Source organism: Pseudorasbora parva, chromosome 5, assembly GCF_024679245.1.
Source record: "Pseudorasbora parva isolate DD20220531a chromosome 5, ASM2467924v1, whole genome shotgun sequence".
NCBI classification, from domain to species: Eukaryota; Metazoa; Chordata; class Actinopteri; order Cypriniformes; family Gobionidae; genus Pseudorasbora; species Pseudorasbora parva.
Genome location: NC_090176.1, coordinates 37,267,328 through 37,286,318, shown reverse-complemented (window position 1 = coordinate 37,286,318; position 18,991 = coordinate 37,267,328). Strand labels below are relative to the sequence as shown.

General features: G+C 35.6%; 2 protein-coding genes across 4 annotated transcripts; both read left to right on the top strand.

Annotated features, from left to right (window-relative positions):
- Positions 1-1,131: 1,131 nt before the first annotated feature.
- dcun1d2a (DCN1, defective in cullin neddylation 1, domain containing 2a) lies at positions 1,132-6,708 on the top strand. 3 transcript variants are annotated; one of them, XR_010905052.1, is made up of 7 exons: positions 1,132-1,418; positions 2,615-2,831; positions 3,846-4,014; positions 4,390-4,520; positions 4,624-4,706; positions 4,847-4,965; positions 5,085-5,137. XR_010905052.1 is itself a non-coding variant. In XM_067444190.1 (7 exons), the coding sequence occupies exons 1-7, from the start codon at positions 1,416-1,418 to the stop codon at positions 5,162-5,164; spliced, it is 780 nt and encodes a 259-aa protein (XP_067300291.1). In that variant the 5' UTR covers positions 1,137-1,415; the 3' UTR covers positions 5,165-6,708. The 3 variants fall into 3 exon arrangements, 2 of the variants coding, with proteins under 2 accessions (XP_067300291.1, XP_067300292.1); XM_067444190.1 differs by having other exon boundaries at positions 1,137-1,418; positions 4,869-4,965; positions 5,085-6,708; XM_067444191.1 differs by lacking the exon at positions 1,132-1,418 and adding an exon at positions 2,273-2,396 and having other exon boundaries at positions 4,869-4,965; positions 5,085-6,708.
- Positions 6,709-6,839: 131 nt separating this feature from the next.
- On the top strand, positions 6,840-18,800 carry cdc16 (cell division cycle 16 homolog (S. cerevisiae)). The gene is made up of 18 exons (XM_067444189.1): positions 6,840-7,371; positions 7,831-7,885; positions 8,048-8,145; positions 8,401-8,439; positions 8,643-8,783; positions 8,960-9,119; positions 9,379-9,473; positions 10,698-10,831; positions 10,916-10,995; positions 11,083-11,132; positions 11,226-11,299; positions 13,843-13,968; positions 14,096-14,248; positions 14,325-14,388; positions 15,934-15,995; positions 17,929-18,064; positions 18,163-18,253; positions 18,330-18,800. The coding sequence occupies exons 1-18, from the start codon at positions 7,324-7,326 to the stop codon at positions 18,572-18,574; spliced, it is 1,851 nt and encodes a 616-aa protein (XP_067300290.1). The 5' UTR covers positions 6,840-7,323; the 3' UTR covers positions 18,575-18,800.
- Positions 18,801-18,991: the final 191 nt, after the last annotated feature.

Below are 18,991 nucleotides of genomic sequence, written 5' to 3'. Positions count from 1 at the left end.
ACTGTTATCCACTCAAAGGTTTAGCCATACTGCACTGGTCAGCTGAACATGCTCAAAAGTAGGTCATAACCAGTGTTAGATTATGCTGGCAGAGTCTGCAGATTGTGCTACTGAGAGATGACAGAGTAACATTTAGAATTTCCCCCATGATTTTTATTAGATTTTACATTATATAAATAGGCTAGTTTGTTTAACTCTGTAAAGCCTGACATATTACATAATGTTTAGAAAAAAATAGTAAACATGTTTGAAATAGGCTAACAGTTTATTGAATATTTACATACTAATATTAATCTAATAAAACATTTTTAGCAACTGTGTTTTATGTTTTGTATTTTATTTTTTGATGGCCCATTTTATTACAATATGGAGCGCACACTCAAGAAGGAAAAATACATTAAGACAAAAAGTAAGATTATAGTCTTATAGGCTAAAGAGATTTTTAAAATGGTATAGCAGACAATTTACATAAAATTCATATAAATATGATTTATCACATTCACATTACTCACCATAATGACTTAGTACAATGATTTAAATGCACTTTCATTATCAAATTAACATTTTAACGGGGGGTATAAATGCCATACATTACTGAGAATATTCCTCAAAAGCCTGTTGTTTGACACATTTTAACATGATTTAAAAAAAAAAAAGATGTGTGGATAATCAAGTAAACTGAAATATTCATCAATATCAGGCTACTAACAAGGTGTTTACTTCATACAAATCATTAAAGATTTTACAGCAAAAAGACGTGTACCATAACCTGAAGGTGGAATTATACTAATTAAAATTATTAAAATTATTCTAAAAATATGTTTTACTTGTTTAAAAGTATGAACTATCAGTAGAAGCCAGCTACAATATATTGTTTTTAATGTGTCATGATGTACATCAACGCAGAAAGGCTAGGTTGCTGTGAAACTAGGCTTCCAATCGTGTGCAGCTACTCAGCAAAAATACGACAATAACTCACAAGAAATCGATGAATCCCCTTTGAAAAGATTCATAACACATATGAGCCGTCTGACCAAACCGATTCTCTAAAATGAATTGGAATTGGACACTCGCAACGAGTGAATCATTTGAACCGCCTGAACTGATTCATGGACAGTTCGTACGAGAGGGAGGAAAAACAACTGAACTACTGTCTGTCACGCTATAGAAAATATAGTTAAATGTAGTTCAGTAGCGTCGCTACATTTAATTAGTTATTACCAACACTGGTTGAAAGGTTATAATCACATACAGAACTACGGAACGCAGGTTTTAACAAACTACAACTCCCAATACTTAACTGTTTTACCGCGCAGACTCGCTGCTGTTCTAGCGCATTCCCTTGATGCCTACACGCATGCGCAGTCGTACATGGGAGCATTGGGTATCAATTTGGTCAAACAGCGGGTGATAAAATGGTAGGTGACATAGAATTTAATAATATTTCTGTCGTTTTTTGCTTCTGTGTTCGACGGTGAAGATCTAGCAAACGAATATATCCCACGTCTTGTACCAGTCGTTGTCTGTGCGTGTCGCACCGAGAATGATCATAATTGTGTGTATGTTTTGTATGGGCAGGAAGGTCAGTTGTTGATATTTAGGGAGTTCAGGATGTACCTTTCTGCCTAGGTGTTCTGGAATCATATCCTATGTAATGCATGTCATATTGAGAATTAATATTATTCTGTGCTTTAGCCAAATATGCACGCTGTTAACCCTGATGTTCTGTTGTGGGTTTTAGAGACCCCAAGCCCCTTTATAATATATCAAAATCGTACCTAATGTTGTAAAGAGTGAACGTCATGACTTTTCTAAAATGCATGCGATCTGATTCCTTCACTTTGATGACATTATATTTACATTATAAACAAAGCATGTATCTGTTATGGTGTCAGTCCCCAAGTAAAAAAAAAAAAACCCTGCGCTGATATTATTGATATTTTTAAATGTCTGCTGTTACTTTACACATATACAATAGGGGTCTGTGGGACCCCAAACAACCAGGGAGTCAACGTCAGCAGAACAGGAGGGTTCAGTGACATCCATACCCAGTCCATGAAATGTCAAACGTCAGTCCTTTAGCCCTGCCTTTTTAACCCAGCCCCCAATAGTAGCCTGGTTATTTACCAGATTGCAATACCATTTAAACACGAATCAAACTTTTTCACAATGTGTTCTGGTTTCATGTTTTTAGATTGCCCAGTCAAAATGGTTCAACTTGTTTAACGAAATAGAGCAAAAACAGCTTACTGAGCATAGATGGAAATAACTGTGGGGTAACCTGGTTGTTTTGCACTGGCCGCCCTCAGCTTGCCATCTCATATTACATGCCAAGCACAAGTGGCCTGTCACAGTTCCTCACATGCTTGGTGCTTCAGTCGAACTTGCTATAACCGGTAGAATGTTCTTTTAAATTGACACATTGGTCTGGACGTTTGTTCAACGCTTTGTTTACGATTGTTCCAGTTGTCAGCTTTAGTCTTGTGCCTGAATGTGTGCAATTTTTTCTCTCTGTATGTTAGTTTGTGTCTCTTTCTGTTTGTACACACTGCTGAGTGTATTCCTCCGTCTGTCTGAGTTCATGTCTGAGGGCATATCTTTTGTGTCCACACAGCATAAGCTAAAATCCTCCCAAAAGGACAAGGTACGGCAGTTCATGTCCTTCACTCAAGCCGGGGAGAAGACCGCCGTATACTGCCTCACTCAAAATGACTGGAAACTAGAGGTGGCCACCGACAACTACTTTCAGAACCCAGATTTGTACCACAAGGAATCCATGAAAAGCTCGGTGGACCGAAAAAAGCTGGAGCAGCTTTACAATCGATATAAAGGTGAGTTTTTCTAATTCTGATATTTATTATGCCTGCTGTCCTGTGCTTGAGAGTACCATTGCATGCTTAAAGGTGATATTTTACTTATTTAAAAAAGGCAAACCCATAAAGAAATAGCTACTTTTGAATTTTGTTCTATTCTTTTTTACTATGATTAAAATGTAATGCTATTTTAGTTTTCTACAAAGAGTAGGTTACACCCTCATGGTGGCTGTCATTTTGAGATCACACGACCAGCTGTGTCATGCAGTTCCACTGAGTTACTAATAATAAAAATAACATGTTCACTTTATGTAGTTCTTATCCAGTGCTTAAAGTTGGCATTACATTTCTTTAAAAAAATAAATACCTCCCTATCTAATCTTAATGATCTTATTGTGAACAATTCTATGCTTAATGCTTATGGTTCTTTTTTAATGTCAAAATGTCATAACTTTTCTGGTGAAACGGCAGACTTTTTTTCTGGTGACCTATGGCAGGCTTCTCCAATTATTGCATCCTCATGAACCTGGCCCTTACAAGGGACTGTAAGTTTGCATTCGGAACCAAGTCCCAACCCTACATTTTTTTCTTTTTACTATAATCCCTTTAACTCGGATGTACGTAACAATCTGGAAGAACAATCTGTCGCCTCTGTAAAGTTGTGACTTCAATCAAACAAAAACATAATGGAATAAAACTTTTAAAATTAATTAAAAGTATGTTTAAGTGAAAAAACAAGCCGGTCCAAACAAGCCGTTCCTGTTAGAGCAATGAAACAAGACCTGCAGGTCGAGGTCGCACACCAGTGAGCGAAGGAAAAAATGGCTGGAACTTAATAAACAAACTTCATGCATTCACGTGTTATTATGAAGCCCAAAACCACTGGGACGAAGGAGAGCCAGCAAAACCTAAAGAAAAAAGGTTCTCTGCCCTTTTAAATGTTGAATTCCTATCAGAAATGTTTGTTTTGCTGAACCGAAACTATTTTTTTAGTGACCTAAGTGTTTTTTTTTCTTCTTTACTCTCCCTCAGATCCTCAGGATGAGAATAAGATTGGGATTGATGGAATTCAACAGTTCTGTGATGACCTCAATCTGGATCCAGCGAGCATCAGTGTTCTGGTTGTGGCATGGAAATTCCGTGCGGCAACACAGTGTGAATTCAGCAAAAAAGAGTTCATTGATGGAATGACAGAATTGGGGTGGGCTATGAAATCATTACTTTAACTTAGTCATTATTTTGAAAATATCTGGGGAGTGTGTCAGCCGGGATTATCATTCTGTAATGAACAACTCTGATAAGTTTTGGAATGTCACACATAAAATATACTGAAATAGTTTCTGTGACAGTCCTCGGCTCTAATGACCACAGAAGAATACGTGTTGCTGTCTCTCTAATTATTTTGCTTGTTGGGATTTGCTAAGTGAAATTGCGAAATTGGCAGAATGGAAGAAGTCAGGGTGAAATTAATAACAGCACATTTCATATTCATCTTGATGAATGTATGAAGGACATGTATATGAGCCAGTGATTAGACTGACTAATGATGGGCCTAAACTTTTCATATCTTCTTCAGCTGTGACAGTCCGGAGAAACTTCGAGCTCTTCTGCCCAGATTAGAACAGGATCTGAAAGACAGTGGAAAGTTTAAAGATTTCTACCAGTTCACTTTCAACTTTGCCAAGAATCCTGGACAAAAAGGTTTAGGTAATGACACCTTAATGTGTTTTTTTCTTTCTGCATTGTTGTGTATCTTCACTCTTAACAACCGTCTTTCTTCTTGGTTTTTTTTGTTTGTTTTTCATTACAGATTTAGAGATGGCAGTAGCATATTGGAACCTGGTTCTGGCTGGACGTTTTAAGTTCCTAGACCTCTGGAACCGATTTTTATTGGTAAGTCATTACAGCACTGGACTTTTGACCCCTCTGTAGGACTCAATACAAATTAAAATGGGTTTTTTCGGGCTGCTACGCAACACATTAACTACACAGTGGAATAATTTCCTTTAGCAATTAATTTAGATGCTCTCTAGTCTCTGCCCTTATTTTGCGCAGGAGCATCATAAAAGATCAATTCCCAAAGACACATGGAACTTGCTTCTGGATTTCGGCAACATGATTGCAGATGACATGTCAAACTATGATGAAGAAGGTGAGACACATTCATTTTTGTTGTTTTGTTCTGAATTTTTGAAGTTATAATGTAAATTGGCTGCCTTTGTTCATAGATTAAGATGGATTTTAATCATGTGATGACCTGTTTTGTTTCAGGAGCATGGCCTGTACTCATTGATGACTTTGTGGAATACGCTCGGCCAATCGTGATGGGATCAAAACGCAAAACTGTATAGTAATGCTACCACTGGGCGAGAACTCGCACCTTGGTCGCCTCATTGACTTTGTAGTTTTTTTAAAGACTTGTAAACATAAAAAGAGAGAACTAAGAGAAACACTTGAAACCGACAAGCTTTGCAAAAGGAAAACATGATGGAAAAGACAACTCAGACTTCCACACACCATATGGGAAGGACAAGAGCGTGAGACTCAAGATTTCTGATAGAGCCATCAAATGCACATGGCCAGCTATATTTGCACTGGCTACTCAATTCTAGCCCGAAACCCTTGGAGATTTTGGGTGGATATCTTTGAACCTAGTACCTCATCTCCATAGCAATCAGTGTCACTCTATAGGGCAGAGTCCTCATTGCCTACTCACTCCTTACAGTGTGAATTATGGAATAGTCTCTCCAGTTTCGTTTTAGATTATGTACCCATCTGTCTGGGTGTGTATCTCATGCAGGACTTGATGCTGATCATGTCCACATTTTAAGCCAGACTTTCATGGGCAGCGCAGCATGTGGCTCGCAACACCAGCACTATTGTTACAGTTGTAAAATACTGTATCTACTGCAGCAGTATGTACAGAGAGAAATGTATTATCAGTAATGTTTTATTATATGAAATATGAGACATATGAAAGAAAAGAAAAGTGTGGTCTAAAAAAAAAGATGCCTCCATACCATGTTCTTGTGTGATTTTAGGTCAAACGTGTCATCTGCCCTGTTGCAGAACTTGTAACAACGCGGTTCAGTGTTACACCTTTTTTGTTTACCAGATTTATGTTAAGAAATAAATTATTGCCCTTTACGTTCTTCTCAATCTACAACAACCCTGTTATTCTTTAACAGGACTCATATAATTGCCTTGGACAACAAGAGGGTTCGCTAACTTTCACTTTGAAACATTCTTCCATCAGTATCACAAATTCAACACACTTACGAATCAAAATAATCATTCCAGAATATTAATATCTCACTTCATTAATCGCAGTGCTTCAAACCGTTCTGCCATTCATCCTGCATCCTGCAAAGCAACCCCAGAACATGATAGTAGGGATGGAGTAATTTGGTTTGCACCAAACATCCAGAACATTGAGGTTCATTTTATTGTCTTCAGACCACAGTTTTCTTCCAAGAGCTTTCAGATTTGTCACATGGCTTATAGAAAAAAACAGGCATGCTGTAATGTTCATCTTTTTCAGGAGTGGCTTCCTTCTCACCAAAGAGAGTGCCAAATCTGCAGTGTTGAAAATATTGATGTCAGACCAAATGTTCTGCAACACGTTCAGTACTGTATCTGGCCTCTAGGTCGCCCGTATGTCATCTTTTCTCTTTTTGTCTTTCATCCATTCTGTTACAATGAACTTAATGTATGTAGGAATATACAAAGCTTTGCTAATAATATTGTAACTTTTTGTAGCCTTTTTTTAAATCCTTAAATTAATCTCAAAATTTCACATCACAGGCAGATATTTTGTTTTAGTGGATTGAACACAGGAGAAATTGAAGTATATTTCAAAATAAATTATTATTTCACTTAATTTAGGCTATTTTTTTTTTAAAAAAAGTATGTTATGTAGCTGATTACTTTCTTCTGTGGAATACTAGATTTTAGGCTGTCATTCTGCCTGTATAATATAAAATATGTGTTGCACAGAAGAAAGAAAGCCTTGTGGATCTTGAACTGCATGAGGGTGATTAAATGATGACGGGGTTTTTATTTTGGTCCATTAATGGCGGAAATGAGTTTGTGCAATGCGATTTCCTTGTGTACCACAAGAGGGCGGCAATGTGTTTATAATCCAAAGAAGCTTTACGTTGACGTTTGAGGGCTTGTGTATTTATGTATTGCTGTATTTCTTTTAATTATTTGTGGTTATGTGTATGTTATAATACTCTCCGTATGTACAAAAAAAGTATTTTCACTGAAATTTGTATTTTTGTTGCGTTGTTACTTCCAGTACATTTAATACTTCAGTACAAGTAATTTTAAATGACGGAACGTGACAAAATCTGTGTTTCTCCACGGAGTGGTATCAATGTAACACACGTTTTATGCTAACCGCGGGCTTCAATCTCCACACAGAGGATCAGTCTTACAAACCCATTTTCAGTCTATTGCATTTGACAAGAATGACAGTTTTTTGTATTTGACAAACAGTACAATCACCATGAATCTTGACAGGCTTCGTAAAAGAGTGAGACACTACATTGATCAGGTAAGAAGAGGCAGTATATTAGCATGAGCACTTTAGCTTTAATTTACATACATTTGATCTTATTAATTTCTGATTGTATGAAGCTGATCATATGACATTACGTTATCGGAATATTATAGAAAAGGAATGGGGTAGAGTTGGTACAATGAATTGGGAAATAGTTTGTGTACTTACGAAGCTATCTAGATGGCTTTCATGCTAACAGGTTTGAAAGCTTCTTAAAATAACACAATTATTTATTAATAATAGATATGTCATCATGTTGTTTTGGAATATTGTATTCTTAGGAATAGATACGCAATATAACATCTATGAGGGGTTGTGCACGTCAAACTGCACTTGTGCTTGTGACAAACTGCACTAATGTTGATTGGTAAATACAAGTCTAATTGAATCTTAAGAGTGAAAATCTGAATCAAATGTAGTTTCCCTCTTATTTTTGCATGATCTGTTTTATAGCAACAGTATCAAAGTGCTCTATTCTGGGCTGACAAAGTATCATCCTTATCACATGGTAAGTGTCTTCCTCCTCCTGAACAGTTTGGATATTGTCAAATAGCAGTTGTTAATATAGATAGGTTTAAGATTAAAAAAAAATGCATATTTTGTTTTAATTAAATTAGCTTGACTCTCAACTGTCTATTGGATTAATCACAGACTGTTTAATCTCTTATAGAGGATCCTCAAGATATTTATTGGTTAGCGCAGTGCCTTTATTTGACAGCACAGTATCACAGAGCCTCTCATGCGCTCAGATCTCGGAAACTTGACAAGGTAAGCGCTATTGATTTTTTAGGGGAAGAGAAAGAAGTCATTTTAATAGTAACATATTCTTAGTTCTACAATTTGCAGTCTTTTAAACACTTAACCTTGTAAAATAATTCACACAAATGTATTTCACTGAAACCTTTGAAGTGCATTAATGCAATATAATAGAGTAAACAAATCAACTTAATGTTCAAGGGAATTAATAAAGAAGTATAATATTCTTGTTATTTATGATAGACTTTGTTTGTGTTTGGTTTTCAGTTGTATGGAGCCTGTCAGTATCTAGCTGCAAGATGTCACGTGAGTATTTACATTAATGCCACAAATTGGATTTGTTTTATATATGCCAATATACAATATATACGACTTTTTTGTTATTTTTGAAGGACAATTTGTAGGATTTTACATGGTGACATTTAATAAATTGCAAGGGATGGGAAAAAGACTGTTTTTTCCTAAAACTTAAAAAAAAAATAATCAATGATTTCTGCTTAAATGTTCAGTATGCTGCCAAAGAATATCAACAAGCTCTGGACATACTGGACATGGAGGAAGCAGCCAGTAAAAGATTATTGGACAAGAATGTAAAGGAGGATAATGGCTCAAGGGAAACCGTAAAGGAATGGGAAATGTCTCCTGCCTCAGTGAGTCCAACTCATTATTTATTAGATATCTTGTTATTGATTGTTTATTATATTTGATGTTTGCACTGTGCCTGAATGATGGAGCCCTGTTGCTCAGTGTTTAGAAAAAAAACTTGGTATTTGAATGGCATAAGTGGTTGACTGGATATTTTACACCGTGTGGCCTTTTCTCTCAGATCAATAGTTCCATCTGTCTCCTGCGGGGGAAGATCTATGATGCCATGGACAACAGACCCCTAGCCACGTCTAGCTACAAAGAGGCCTTGAAACTGGATGTCTATTGCTTTGAAGCCTTTGACCTTTTGACGTCCCATCACATGCTAACCGCCCAAGAAGGTTAGAGAAACTCTTCATATGGACATGCAATGTTTAAAATTCTTTAGTCGCTGTTTGTAAGTTGCTTAACTAACACTGTAAGTGGACCAAACAAAAGCTATTGTAAAAAATCATAAGAAAGATATGATGCCTTTACATTTTTATTTAGCGTTTTGTTTTCTGACCTATATTTATAATGTCATCATTTTCTTCATTTAAAAGTCACCTTGGATAAAATGAATAAATTCTTTCAAATTCATAAAATGTTATCTTGTTGTAGAAAAAGATTTCTTGGATTCTCTGCCCTTAAGTCAACAGTGTACAGAAGAGGAAGTGGAATTGCTGCATTTCCTTTTTGAAAATAAGTTAAAGAAGGTGAGAGGGCCTCCTTTCTATATTTCAACTCTCATGAGGACAAAATAAGTGAAATATTTTTGCACCAAAGATGGTTTGCTATGATTTACTCTAGGGATGGACCAAAATTCTGGGGCGAAACTGAAAATTCGGAATGTTCTTGTTAAAAAAAAAAAAACGAAACCGAAAATGCTTTTTAAAAATGTCTTATTTTAAATTTGCTGAATTTTGTATAATTATATTAATATTAGGCTTTAAAAATTGTATATATGTATATATATATATATATATATATATATATATATATATAATATAGGTGTGTGTGTGTGTTCGTTCGTATATATATATATATATATATATATATATATATATATATATATATATAATATAGGTGTATATATATATATATATATATATATATATATATATATATATATATAATATAGGTGTATATATATATATATAGGTGGAGGTGGGTTAATTACACTAATTACAGCACATAAATAAATACAGTATAGCAATGTTACAACTGAGCTCTAAATGCAGCAGTGTATTCATTCAGGTACAGATATTAACATTAATTTATAGGCTGCTGTTATTTTAAGACCAAATGCACAGATCCAATATATTGATGCACATCAGATTTATTTCTAAACTCTTTGCGTTCACAACATAACCAACTGTGTTCACGAGAATAATTGGAGAGACTAGTATTTTGACATCATTTTGTGTTTGTGTCAATTCAAGCACACAGAGATGCAAAAGAGGAATCAGTTTACTGTTTTGAAATGCGCTGTAGACAACAACGCGCAAGTATCGTATTGATGGTAAAACTTAGCAATTAATCCGCATAACACGAGCATGTCAAACCGTGGGGCCTGGTCCGCAAGGATCAACTACGATCCGTTTAACCCATAGAGAGGAACATTGAGCAGAGCGTCACCTCGTGTAGAGTTAACAGCTAAATCCAGAGTGAAACCTGTCCTGTGTGCTGAACACTGAGGGACGGAGCGGCCGAAATATCGGTGCATCCCTAATGTACATAATTATGAAATAGCTAACAATTACGTCATCACACAGATAAGATGCTGTTAATTTTTTGTCCTGATTTTGTAGTGTGTTTAGTCTTCAGTTTTAAAATAAAGAACATGCACAAATTACTATGAGAATTTGAAGTACCTTTTTATTCAGTCAATGGTTTTGAAGGGCTTACTGAAGAGCTAATCAGCAACTCTCCTCTTCCAGTATAACAAACCTAGCGAGATGGTCGTCCCAGATATAGTCAACGGTCTCCAGAACAACTTGGATGTTGTTGTGTCCCTTGCGGAGCGACATTATTACAACTGTGACTTTAAAATGTGCTACTCACTTACATCAATGTAAGTCTGCAAAACACTGGTATCTAATGTTCAGTTTTATATTTATGGAAAGGTTGAAATCTAATATTTTGTTTTTTATTAAAGGGTTATGGTAAAAGACCCATTTCATGCCAACTGTTTACCGGTGCACATAGGAACCCTCGTTGAGCTGAGCAAAGCAAATGGTATGAGATGAATATTGATTTCAGGTTTAATATAAGTGTCGTATTTTAATGTGGAATCGTGCCATTTACCATATATTGTCTCTTTAGAGTTGTTTTACCTCTCTCATAAACTGGTGGATTTGTATCCCAGCAATCCAGTGAGTAAAAATGAGATGTTCAGAACACTAGTTTCGGTTAAGATTCATGTGATTTGTTTTCTTATCAGTTCTTTCTCTGTGAACCTCTCCAAGGTTTCGTGGTTTGCTGTTGGATGTTACTACCTCATGGTTGGGCATAAAAACGAACATGCAAGGCGGTATCTCAGGTATGACTGTGTTTGCTTTGTGAACTTTTTAGTTCAAAGTTTGAAAGACATCTACCTGATTGCTTTGTTTAGAAAGGATGCATTACATTTATGAAAAGTGACAGTAAAAACTTATAATAATATAATAAATAAATGCTCTTGTTTTGAAATTACTATACATCAAAGAATAATAATTTAAAAAAATGTTTATGTAAAATAACCATATTAATCAGCACAATTTTCGTATGCACCAATCAGCATATTAAAATGTTTTAAAGGTTTATGTGAAGATTGGGGTAATGATGCTGAAAATTCAGCTTTGCCATTACAGGAATAAACTGCATTTTAAAATATAGAAAATTGATTTTAAATTACAATAATTTTTCAGAGTGAAACTGTACTGTATTTCCAATTTAAAAAATGCAACCTAGATGAGCATAACCACAAAAATATTTGAAATATTTTACTGGTAACAATTTAGAATAAGATTAATTAGATAACATTAGTTAACATAGTTAACTACATTAGTTAACATGAACTAATAATAAACTGCACTTATAAAGCATTTATTTATCTTTGTTCAGGTCAATTTCAACATTTACTAATGCAATATTAAAATTATGTACTATGAACAAACATGAACAAACCGTGAACAGCTGGATTTATATGAACTAACGTTAACAAAATAACTATTCGCACGGAATAAGTATTATCTAGGGACCACTGAGATTTAGACATGACTCCCCCACATCTGAGTTTTGCATGCTAGATAATACTAGTCCCGTGCGAATGGAGCTAAAGATGAACAAATACAGTAACAAATGTACTGCTCATGGTTAGTTCATGTTAGTTAATACATTAACTAATGTTAACTAATGAAACCTTGTAAAGTGTTACCATTTTACTAAAATTGTCATATAATGTCTAACATACGTTAGACATTAATATGTTTTGAAGAAAAACATTTGTGTCTGTCAGTATTTAAAGGTAGGGTAGGTAGGAATTGGTTAAAAAACTTTTGTTTTCCAAATTTGTTTAAACTTTCTTTATATATCAATACATAATTAAAATGTAAGTACTCTGAAAAAGAAAGTATAAAAATTGAGTGTCTGTAGACCTCTCAAGACTGTTTTAAAGACAGCTAATTTTTCCACTTACTCCACCTTCTCCCTTCTGGGCTCTTTCCAAAGCCACGCCCAAAACACATGAACGCGCCTCACCGACCAATCAGCTGGAAGACGCATTATTTACCTTAGACGAGCGGTGTGCATGTAGTCTCATCATGTCAGAATCACATGTAATAAAAAAATCAAACTTTATCAGTATGAATATAAACAAATAAGATGTTTTTAGAGACAAATAAGATGTATCATGTTTTCTAAGATCTTTTAGTACTCACTATCAAGCTAGAATGCCGGTACTGGTAAAGTTTAAAGTATATTTTTGTTTGATTTGGTAACGAGCTAGTTATATTTATAAGGCAAAGAAAACGGGTAGCATCATGTTTTTCCAATAACATCAGTTATACTGTAATGAAGATGAATTTTGTGTAAGATTCATAACATATACTGTGTTGTGCATGTAGTTTCCATGATGAAAGCATTGTTGATTAGTGGTAGCTAAAGCTAACTTAGTTCTAAAAAAAAGTTCCTGGATGCGGTGTACCAGCTTTTTGTTATCTAAAGTTAAATTTTGCGAAATTCAACACAACAGCGATCAACTTGAGCAAAGCATATTGAGTATTTATCATCTCCACTAATGGCTAAGTGTATAACATTGTAACTTTATGCTAAGTAATGTTATTAGCTATATTAGGCAGCTTCATGTGCTCTTGATACATGCTTCATGAAAACATATACCAAAAAAATGTATAATCAAAATGAAAGATTACCTGTCCAGCAGAAATACAGCCAGCAGTGAGTCGTTTTCCAGGTCCCTCAGTTCTCACCATCGTTGAAAAGCCACGCAGATATTTACTCGCGTTTGATTTCTTTGTTTATCCAAAGACTTTCTTTGCATTGCCTTTTCTCGTACTGTCTTTCCTTTTTGCATTGTTTTCCTTTGCTGACTGTAAAACCCTGCACTGTGAATTTTGAATGCTCTTTCTCTGCCATTATTTTGCCTAGGTTTCTTGCCTCTTGAACTGCTCAAATCAAACAAGCGCGCATGTGGGCAGATCCTCTAGCGAAACGGTGGTCACTATGGTAGCGAGAGAGAGTGACAGTCGCCCAAGCCAAAGATTTAAAAGCCTAGAGTCACTCGATTTTTATACTCTCCTTTTCAGAGTACTTACATTTTAATTATGTATTGACCTATAAAGAAATTTTAAACAAATTTGGACAAAAGTGTTTTAGATCAGTCCTACCTACCCTACCTTTAAGTATTGTAACCTTTTGCCCTATTATATATATGGGAAAACTTTTGAATGCTGATACTACAGAAATCAAGCCACAGGTCATTTTCAGAAAACATGTTTTTGTGGTAAATCTGGGAAATGGTTTCGTAATGATGACAGTAGATCTGTTGGCGAAACTTGTGGTTAAAACCAAAATTCCCTTCCACAGTAAAGCCACCACACTGGAGCGCACATACGGGCCGGCGTGGATTGCATACGGTCACTCGTTTGCTGTGGAGAGTGAGCACGATCAGGCCATGGCTGCGTACTTCACTGCTGCCCAGCTCATGAAAGGGTTTGTAGACCTGCAGTACTTTAAATAAATAAACACGAGAATTTTTCCCTCTCTAGTATGACTTGTGTTTTGAAATTGGTAAAGCTATTACACTAGAAAAAAACTTTCTGGCTTCCTGTTTGAACAGATGTCACCTGCCCATGCTCTACATTGGTCTGGAGTATGGCCTGACTAACAACCCCAAGCTGGCAGAACGTTTCTTTAGCCAAGCCCTCAGTATCGCACCTGAAGACCCCTTTGTCATACATGAGGTTGCTGTGGTTGCCTTCCAAAATGGAGAGTAAGTGATTTAAAAAAAATCACACTATATTCATCAGTGGTTAGTGTTTTTGCTGATGATTGCTTTTTTTTTGCAGTTATAAAACAGCTGAGAAGTTGTTTCTAGATGCTATGGAAAAGATCAAAGCCATTGGAAATGAGGTAACCAGCCTCTTGCTTATATGATCTAATTGTATTTTGGGCCTGAACAGAGATGGTGTGAGGACCCTATTGGAATTGCTCTGTCTATTATTATTATTCTCCAGAATTAATTGCATTTTTGAGGGTCTAAACATGCTCGAAAACTCATTAAACTTTACATATGCAGAAGTGAGAAGAAGTGGAGTGCATTTAAGTCTGATAGAGGTTTCGGAAGTAGATGTAGCAAAATGGCTTTAATAGCGAGGTATTTAAAGGTGCCCTAAAATGAGTTGAAACAATATGTTAAATTATTCTCTGATATCTACATAGAGGGTATGTGGTTTATTTAAGGGCAAAAATTGTCCAGATACAGTTTTACAGGTCCATTTTACAACCCTATAAATTGTCCCTAGGATGTAATGCTCTGTTTTTGCCTTATTTGGAAGAGTCATGAATATCAATGTTGAGCTCTGCTCTGATTGGCTTATTTCAGCCACTCACTGCTCACAGCAGTTCAGCGAAGGGGCTCGTGAGTCCTGACAGAACACAGACTGACTGAATGACACTTTAAGCAGAACATCTCAAATGAAGATTGCTGAAATGCAGCTTACTTGTTTATTGGTGTTTTCAGATCATCTGTGCACGAGAAAGAGCTTGCGTGTTTGCGGTGGCCAGATTTCAGAAATATGAATCCCCCAAACAGCTTTTCTGTGAAAAGAACATGTATACTATCCGGTGTTTTACCTAAACATGTCCAATCTGGCAACCATATACACGCGAGCTCTCTCTCGCGCATGGATGATCTGAAAACAAGTAAGCTGCATTTCAGCAATCTTCATTTGAGATGTTCTGCTTAAAGTGTGTCATTCAGTCTACATTTTAGACTTGTCTTTTTTCATCAATGATATTGCATGTTTATATAACGTTAGTCACAATGTAGACTACGCAGTGACTGTGATATATATATATGAGGGCCCTTTCATGGCTGCTTCCAACTTTAATTCCACTTGGTTTTTGATCAGAATAGATGGCATAGCTGTGAGTGAAGTGCAGCTTGTTTGGTTTTTGTTCAGTACAAAAAGTCTAAAGGATTATAAATATTATTAGTAAAATTATTGGTGAGAAACAAGTACCTCTGTCTGATCTCTACACTGCAGCAGTAAAAAGGAAAGCCTCGTTATTTATGTCAGATTCCTCTCATTCCCTATATAGTAAATTTTTTAGGTACTTCCATCAGGTAGATGGTATGAAGTACCTTTGGCCAACTATACGAAGACCTTTATTCCAACTGCCATTGATATTCTAAACAGGATCTTGAGGTGTGTGTGTGTGTGTGTGGTTATTTCTTGTATAGTTTATCGCGCCTTTGTCTAAAGACTCTTTTCTACCTCTGTGGGGATAGACAACAAATCTTTTGAAATGTTCTGGGTGTATTGGTCAACTCCATGACATTTACCAAAAATGTATTATATAGACAAAGATTTGTGTATTCATTAACACCTTGTTTGTTGGTGCATGGTAGGAAATATATGTAAATCGTAAATCTTTATGATTATTTCTCTCCAGGTGACAGTCGACAAATGGGAGCCACTCTTAAACAATTTGGGTCATGTTTGTCGGAAATTGAAGTAGGTTGAACGTTTTTTCTGTTGTTGTTTTTTTTAACCTAAACTACCAATCAAATTTCAAAGACATTTCATAAAATGTTGTTATCACTTCATATTCATCAAAGAATCCTTAAAAGAAAATATTTTCAAAATATTCACAAAAATATTTAAAATTTGATTTGAAATGTTTCTTAAGCACCAAATCAACATATTAGAAGGATTTCTGAAGGATCATGTGACAGTGAAGCTTTTCCATAACATGAATAAATTCAATTTTACAATAATATTGCAATAGAAAATAATCATTTTAAAAAATTTTATACAATATTTAACTTTTTTTTTTTACTTGATCAAACAAATGCAGCCTTAGTGAGTGTAAAAGACTTCTTTCAAAAATATTTTAAAAAAATAATAACGGTTGGGTATATAAACTACAATGCATATTGCCAATTATTGCAGCTTAAGTACCTCATTATATCCAAGTTAAAAAAGGCAGGATCTGGGCCGTAGGGATGCACTAACCTGGAATTATGTCTAGTGTGAGTGCCTGTTTCTAAAAATGTCTCAAGTGGTTTAAATGGAAGAGCATGAATTGGGAGGCATGGTCACATTGCTTCCCTCCTCTCTTGTGTATCTTGTTTGTTTGTTTTTTCACTTTAATAGGGTGCTTGTTTTGTTCCGTCACTCTAGTGTTTGATGAATTATGCATGTCCACCCACTGGATATCAAAGGAGAGCTTGCAATTCACACATGAAGATTATTCCACTTATGATTCTTTATTTCTAAATGGCTGCTTGATTATTTATTTTTTGTTAGTTTGTTTGGACTATCAATATAATGATTTGTCTTAACCCTAACTACAAACTTCTGCAATGAATTCACCTCAAAACATACAGACTGCATTCAAAGTTTTTGTGGATCTTTTCGTAGCTCTTTGTTTTTTTTGTTAAACGCTTTAGCCTATTTTCCAATTCTCACCATTAGCTAGTTGCTTATTAGCGTGCATATTACCAGTATATTCGCTCTCTTTTAATTAATGTGCTTTGTCTTATTATGCATGATCATATTCTACATTCCTTAATCCCGCCTAATACCTAAATTTAACAAATACCTTACTAACTATTAATAAGCTGTAATTAGTAGTTTGAGGTGAAAGGCATTGTTAATAGTAAGAATTGGACCCTAATCTAAAGTGTGACCAGATGTTTTATTAAAATAAGAACCTTAAAGGGTTAGTTCACCCAAAAATGAAAATGATGTCATTAATTACTTATCCTTCATGTTGTTCCAACTCAATGAGAACTTTGTTCATCTTCTGTACACAAATGAAGATCTTACTTATTACCACTTCCAAAGCCTAGAAAGGTAGTTAAGAAATCATTAAAATAGTCCATGTGACTCCAGTGGTTCAACCTTAATATTATGTAGCGACGAGAATACAAAAAAAAAAGATTTAAGTTTGCAGATTTCCCAGATTTATTGGTAGTATGTTTAAAATCCCAAATCTACAGCGTAACAAAACCATTGTAATATTTGAATACTGAACTGGTTTTGTTTTTTTCTCCCAAGTATTTAATCATTTATCGGCACATCTGAAAATGAGACATATATCGAGCAGAACTGAGCATTTCAGAAATAAAACCTGAAACCTAAGCACACATCCAACTTTAACAACGTTCTTCATCAGGTATTTTCATTAAGGAAACGCAAAACTGGTTTTCTTTAACAATCATCTATTGTTAAGTTGCTAGAGATTTATTGTTCAGAATAGCAAATTAGTCCCAGCCTTCCATATTAAATACTTAAAGAACTTTCAGTAATAATGTTTCAACATTTTTTTGTTTACAGTGGTTGAGAATAACTTTCACTGCTTTGTTAGTGGTGAGCTTGTCTATTTTATTTTTTGCAGTAGAGAAAAATCAGGTCAGTGATTGCTTTCATCTTGTTTTTGTAGGAAATACGATCAGGCTCTCGAATACCACAGACAAGCTTTGGTCCTCATCCCACAGAACGCTTCTACTTACTCGGCCATCGGTTACGTGCACAGCCTCATGGGAGATTTTGAGAGCGCCATTGACTACTTTCACACTGTGAGAATATATAACAATGACATAATTCTGTGTTTTTGGTCCGTTTTACAATCAATTATGAGTTTACTGCACTTCAAACATATTAACTCCTCTTTTAGGCACTTGGTCTTAAAAGGGATGACACGTTTTCCGTAACCATGCTGGGCCACTGCATTGAGATGTATATCAGCGATTCGGATGCTTACATTGGTAAGAACATCCGTGTGCTTTGTAAATTTGCAGATTTATAGTGCCCTTGCAGCTAGTAAGTTATCTTGTTTTGCAGGAACTGACATTAAAGACAAAGTGAGAAAGACCCTCAGCACGCCTGCACTGATGAAGATTCTCAACACATCTACCGACGGCAATGAGAGCCGAGCACAACCCGTAGAAGAGGTGAACGTGTGCCTGGAAACGCCCTCTTTTAACACCGACAAACAAACCGACGCTTTCCAGCGCTTCCTCTTAGAGTGCGACATGCATGAGAGCGACATGATGCTGGAGACGTCCATGTCGGACACCAGCACGTGATCGAGACCTGTAAATGGGTCAAAGAGGAACTTTGAGCATGAGATGATTAGAATGTGACTCTGATGAGGACACGACACGACCTTCCTCCCTCCGCCATCCCTGCCGTGTCCTCCGTGTTGGACCCCTGTGGATTTGTTTTTTTTACTATGAATAAATGTAAAGAAGTGAATGCAAATGGGTTCTAATGATTTAATCAATAAACCCTGCATCCATATTTTTACATCAATTTGTGTATTCTCATTGGTTTTGTGAATTATAATCCCAATCAGATGCTAGCATCTGCAGACACTTGCTTTCAGTTTAAACCCCTGAAATTAGTCAGCCAAAGGAAATGATTGCAACAACTTTGTTGTTTTTATCAATTACCTCAAATATGTGTGAAGTTTCAGAAGGTAAGGAAATCTTTGAATGTTATCT

Bases quoted from the DNA above. Each gene is read 5' to 3' on its own strand.
- cdc16 (XM_067444189.1), top strand. From the start codon at position 7,324: ATGAATCTTGACAGGCTTCGTAAAAGAGTGAGACACTACATTGATCAG. The intron at 8,146-8,400 runs GTAAGCGCTATT...TTTGGTTTTCAG, and splicing joins GATCTCGGAAACTTGACAAG to TTGTATGGAGCCTGTCAGTA. The intron at 10,996-11,082 runs GTATGAGATGAA...TTGTCTCTTTAG, and splicing joins TGAGCTGAGCAAAGCAAATG to AGTTGTTTTACCTCTCTCAT.
- dcun1d2a (XM_067444190.1), top strand. The intron at 4,707-4,868 runs GTAAGTCATTAC...TATTTTGCGCAG, and splicing joins TCTGGAACCGATTTTTATTG to GAGCATCATAAAAGATCAAT. The intron at 4,966-5,084 runs GTGAGACACATT...GTTTTGTTTCAG, and splicing joins GTCAAACTATGATGAAGAAG to GAGCATGGCCTGTACTCATT.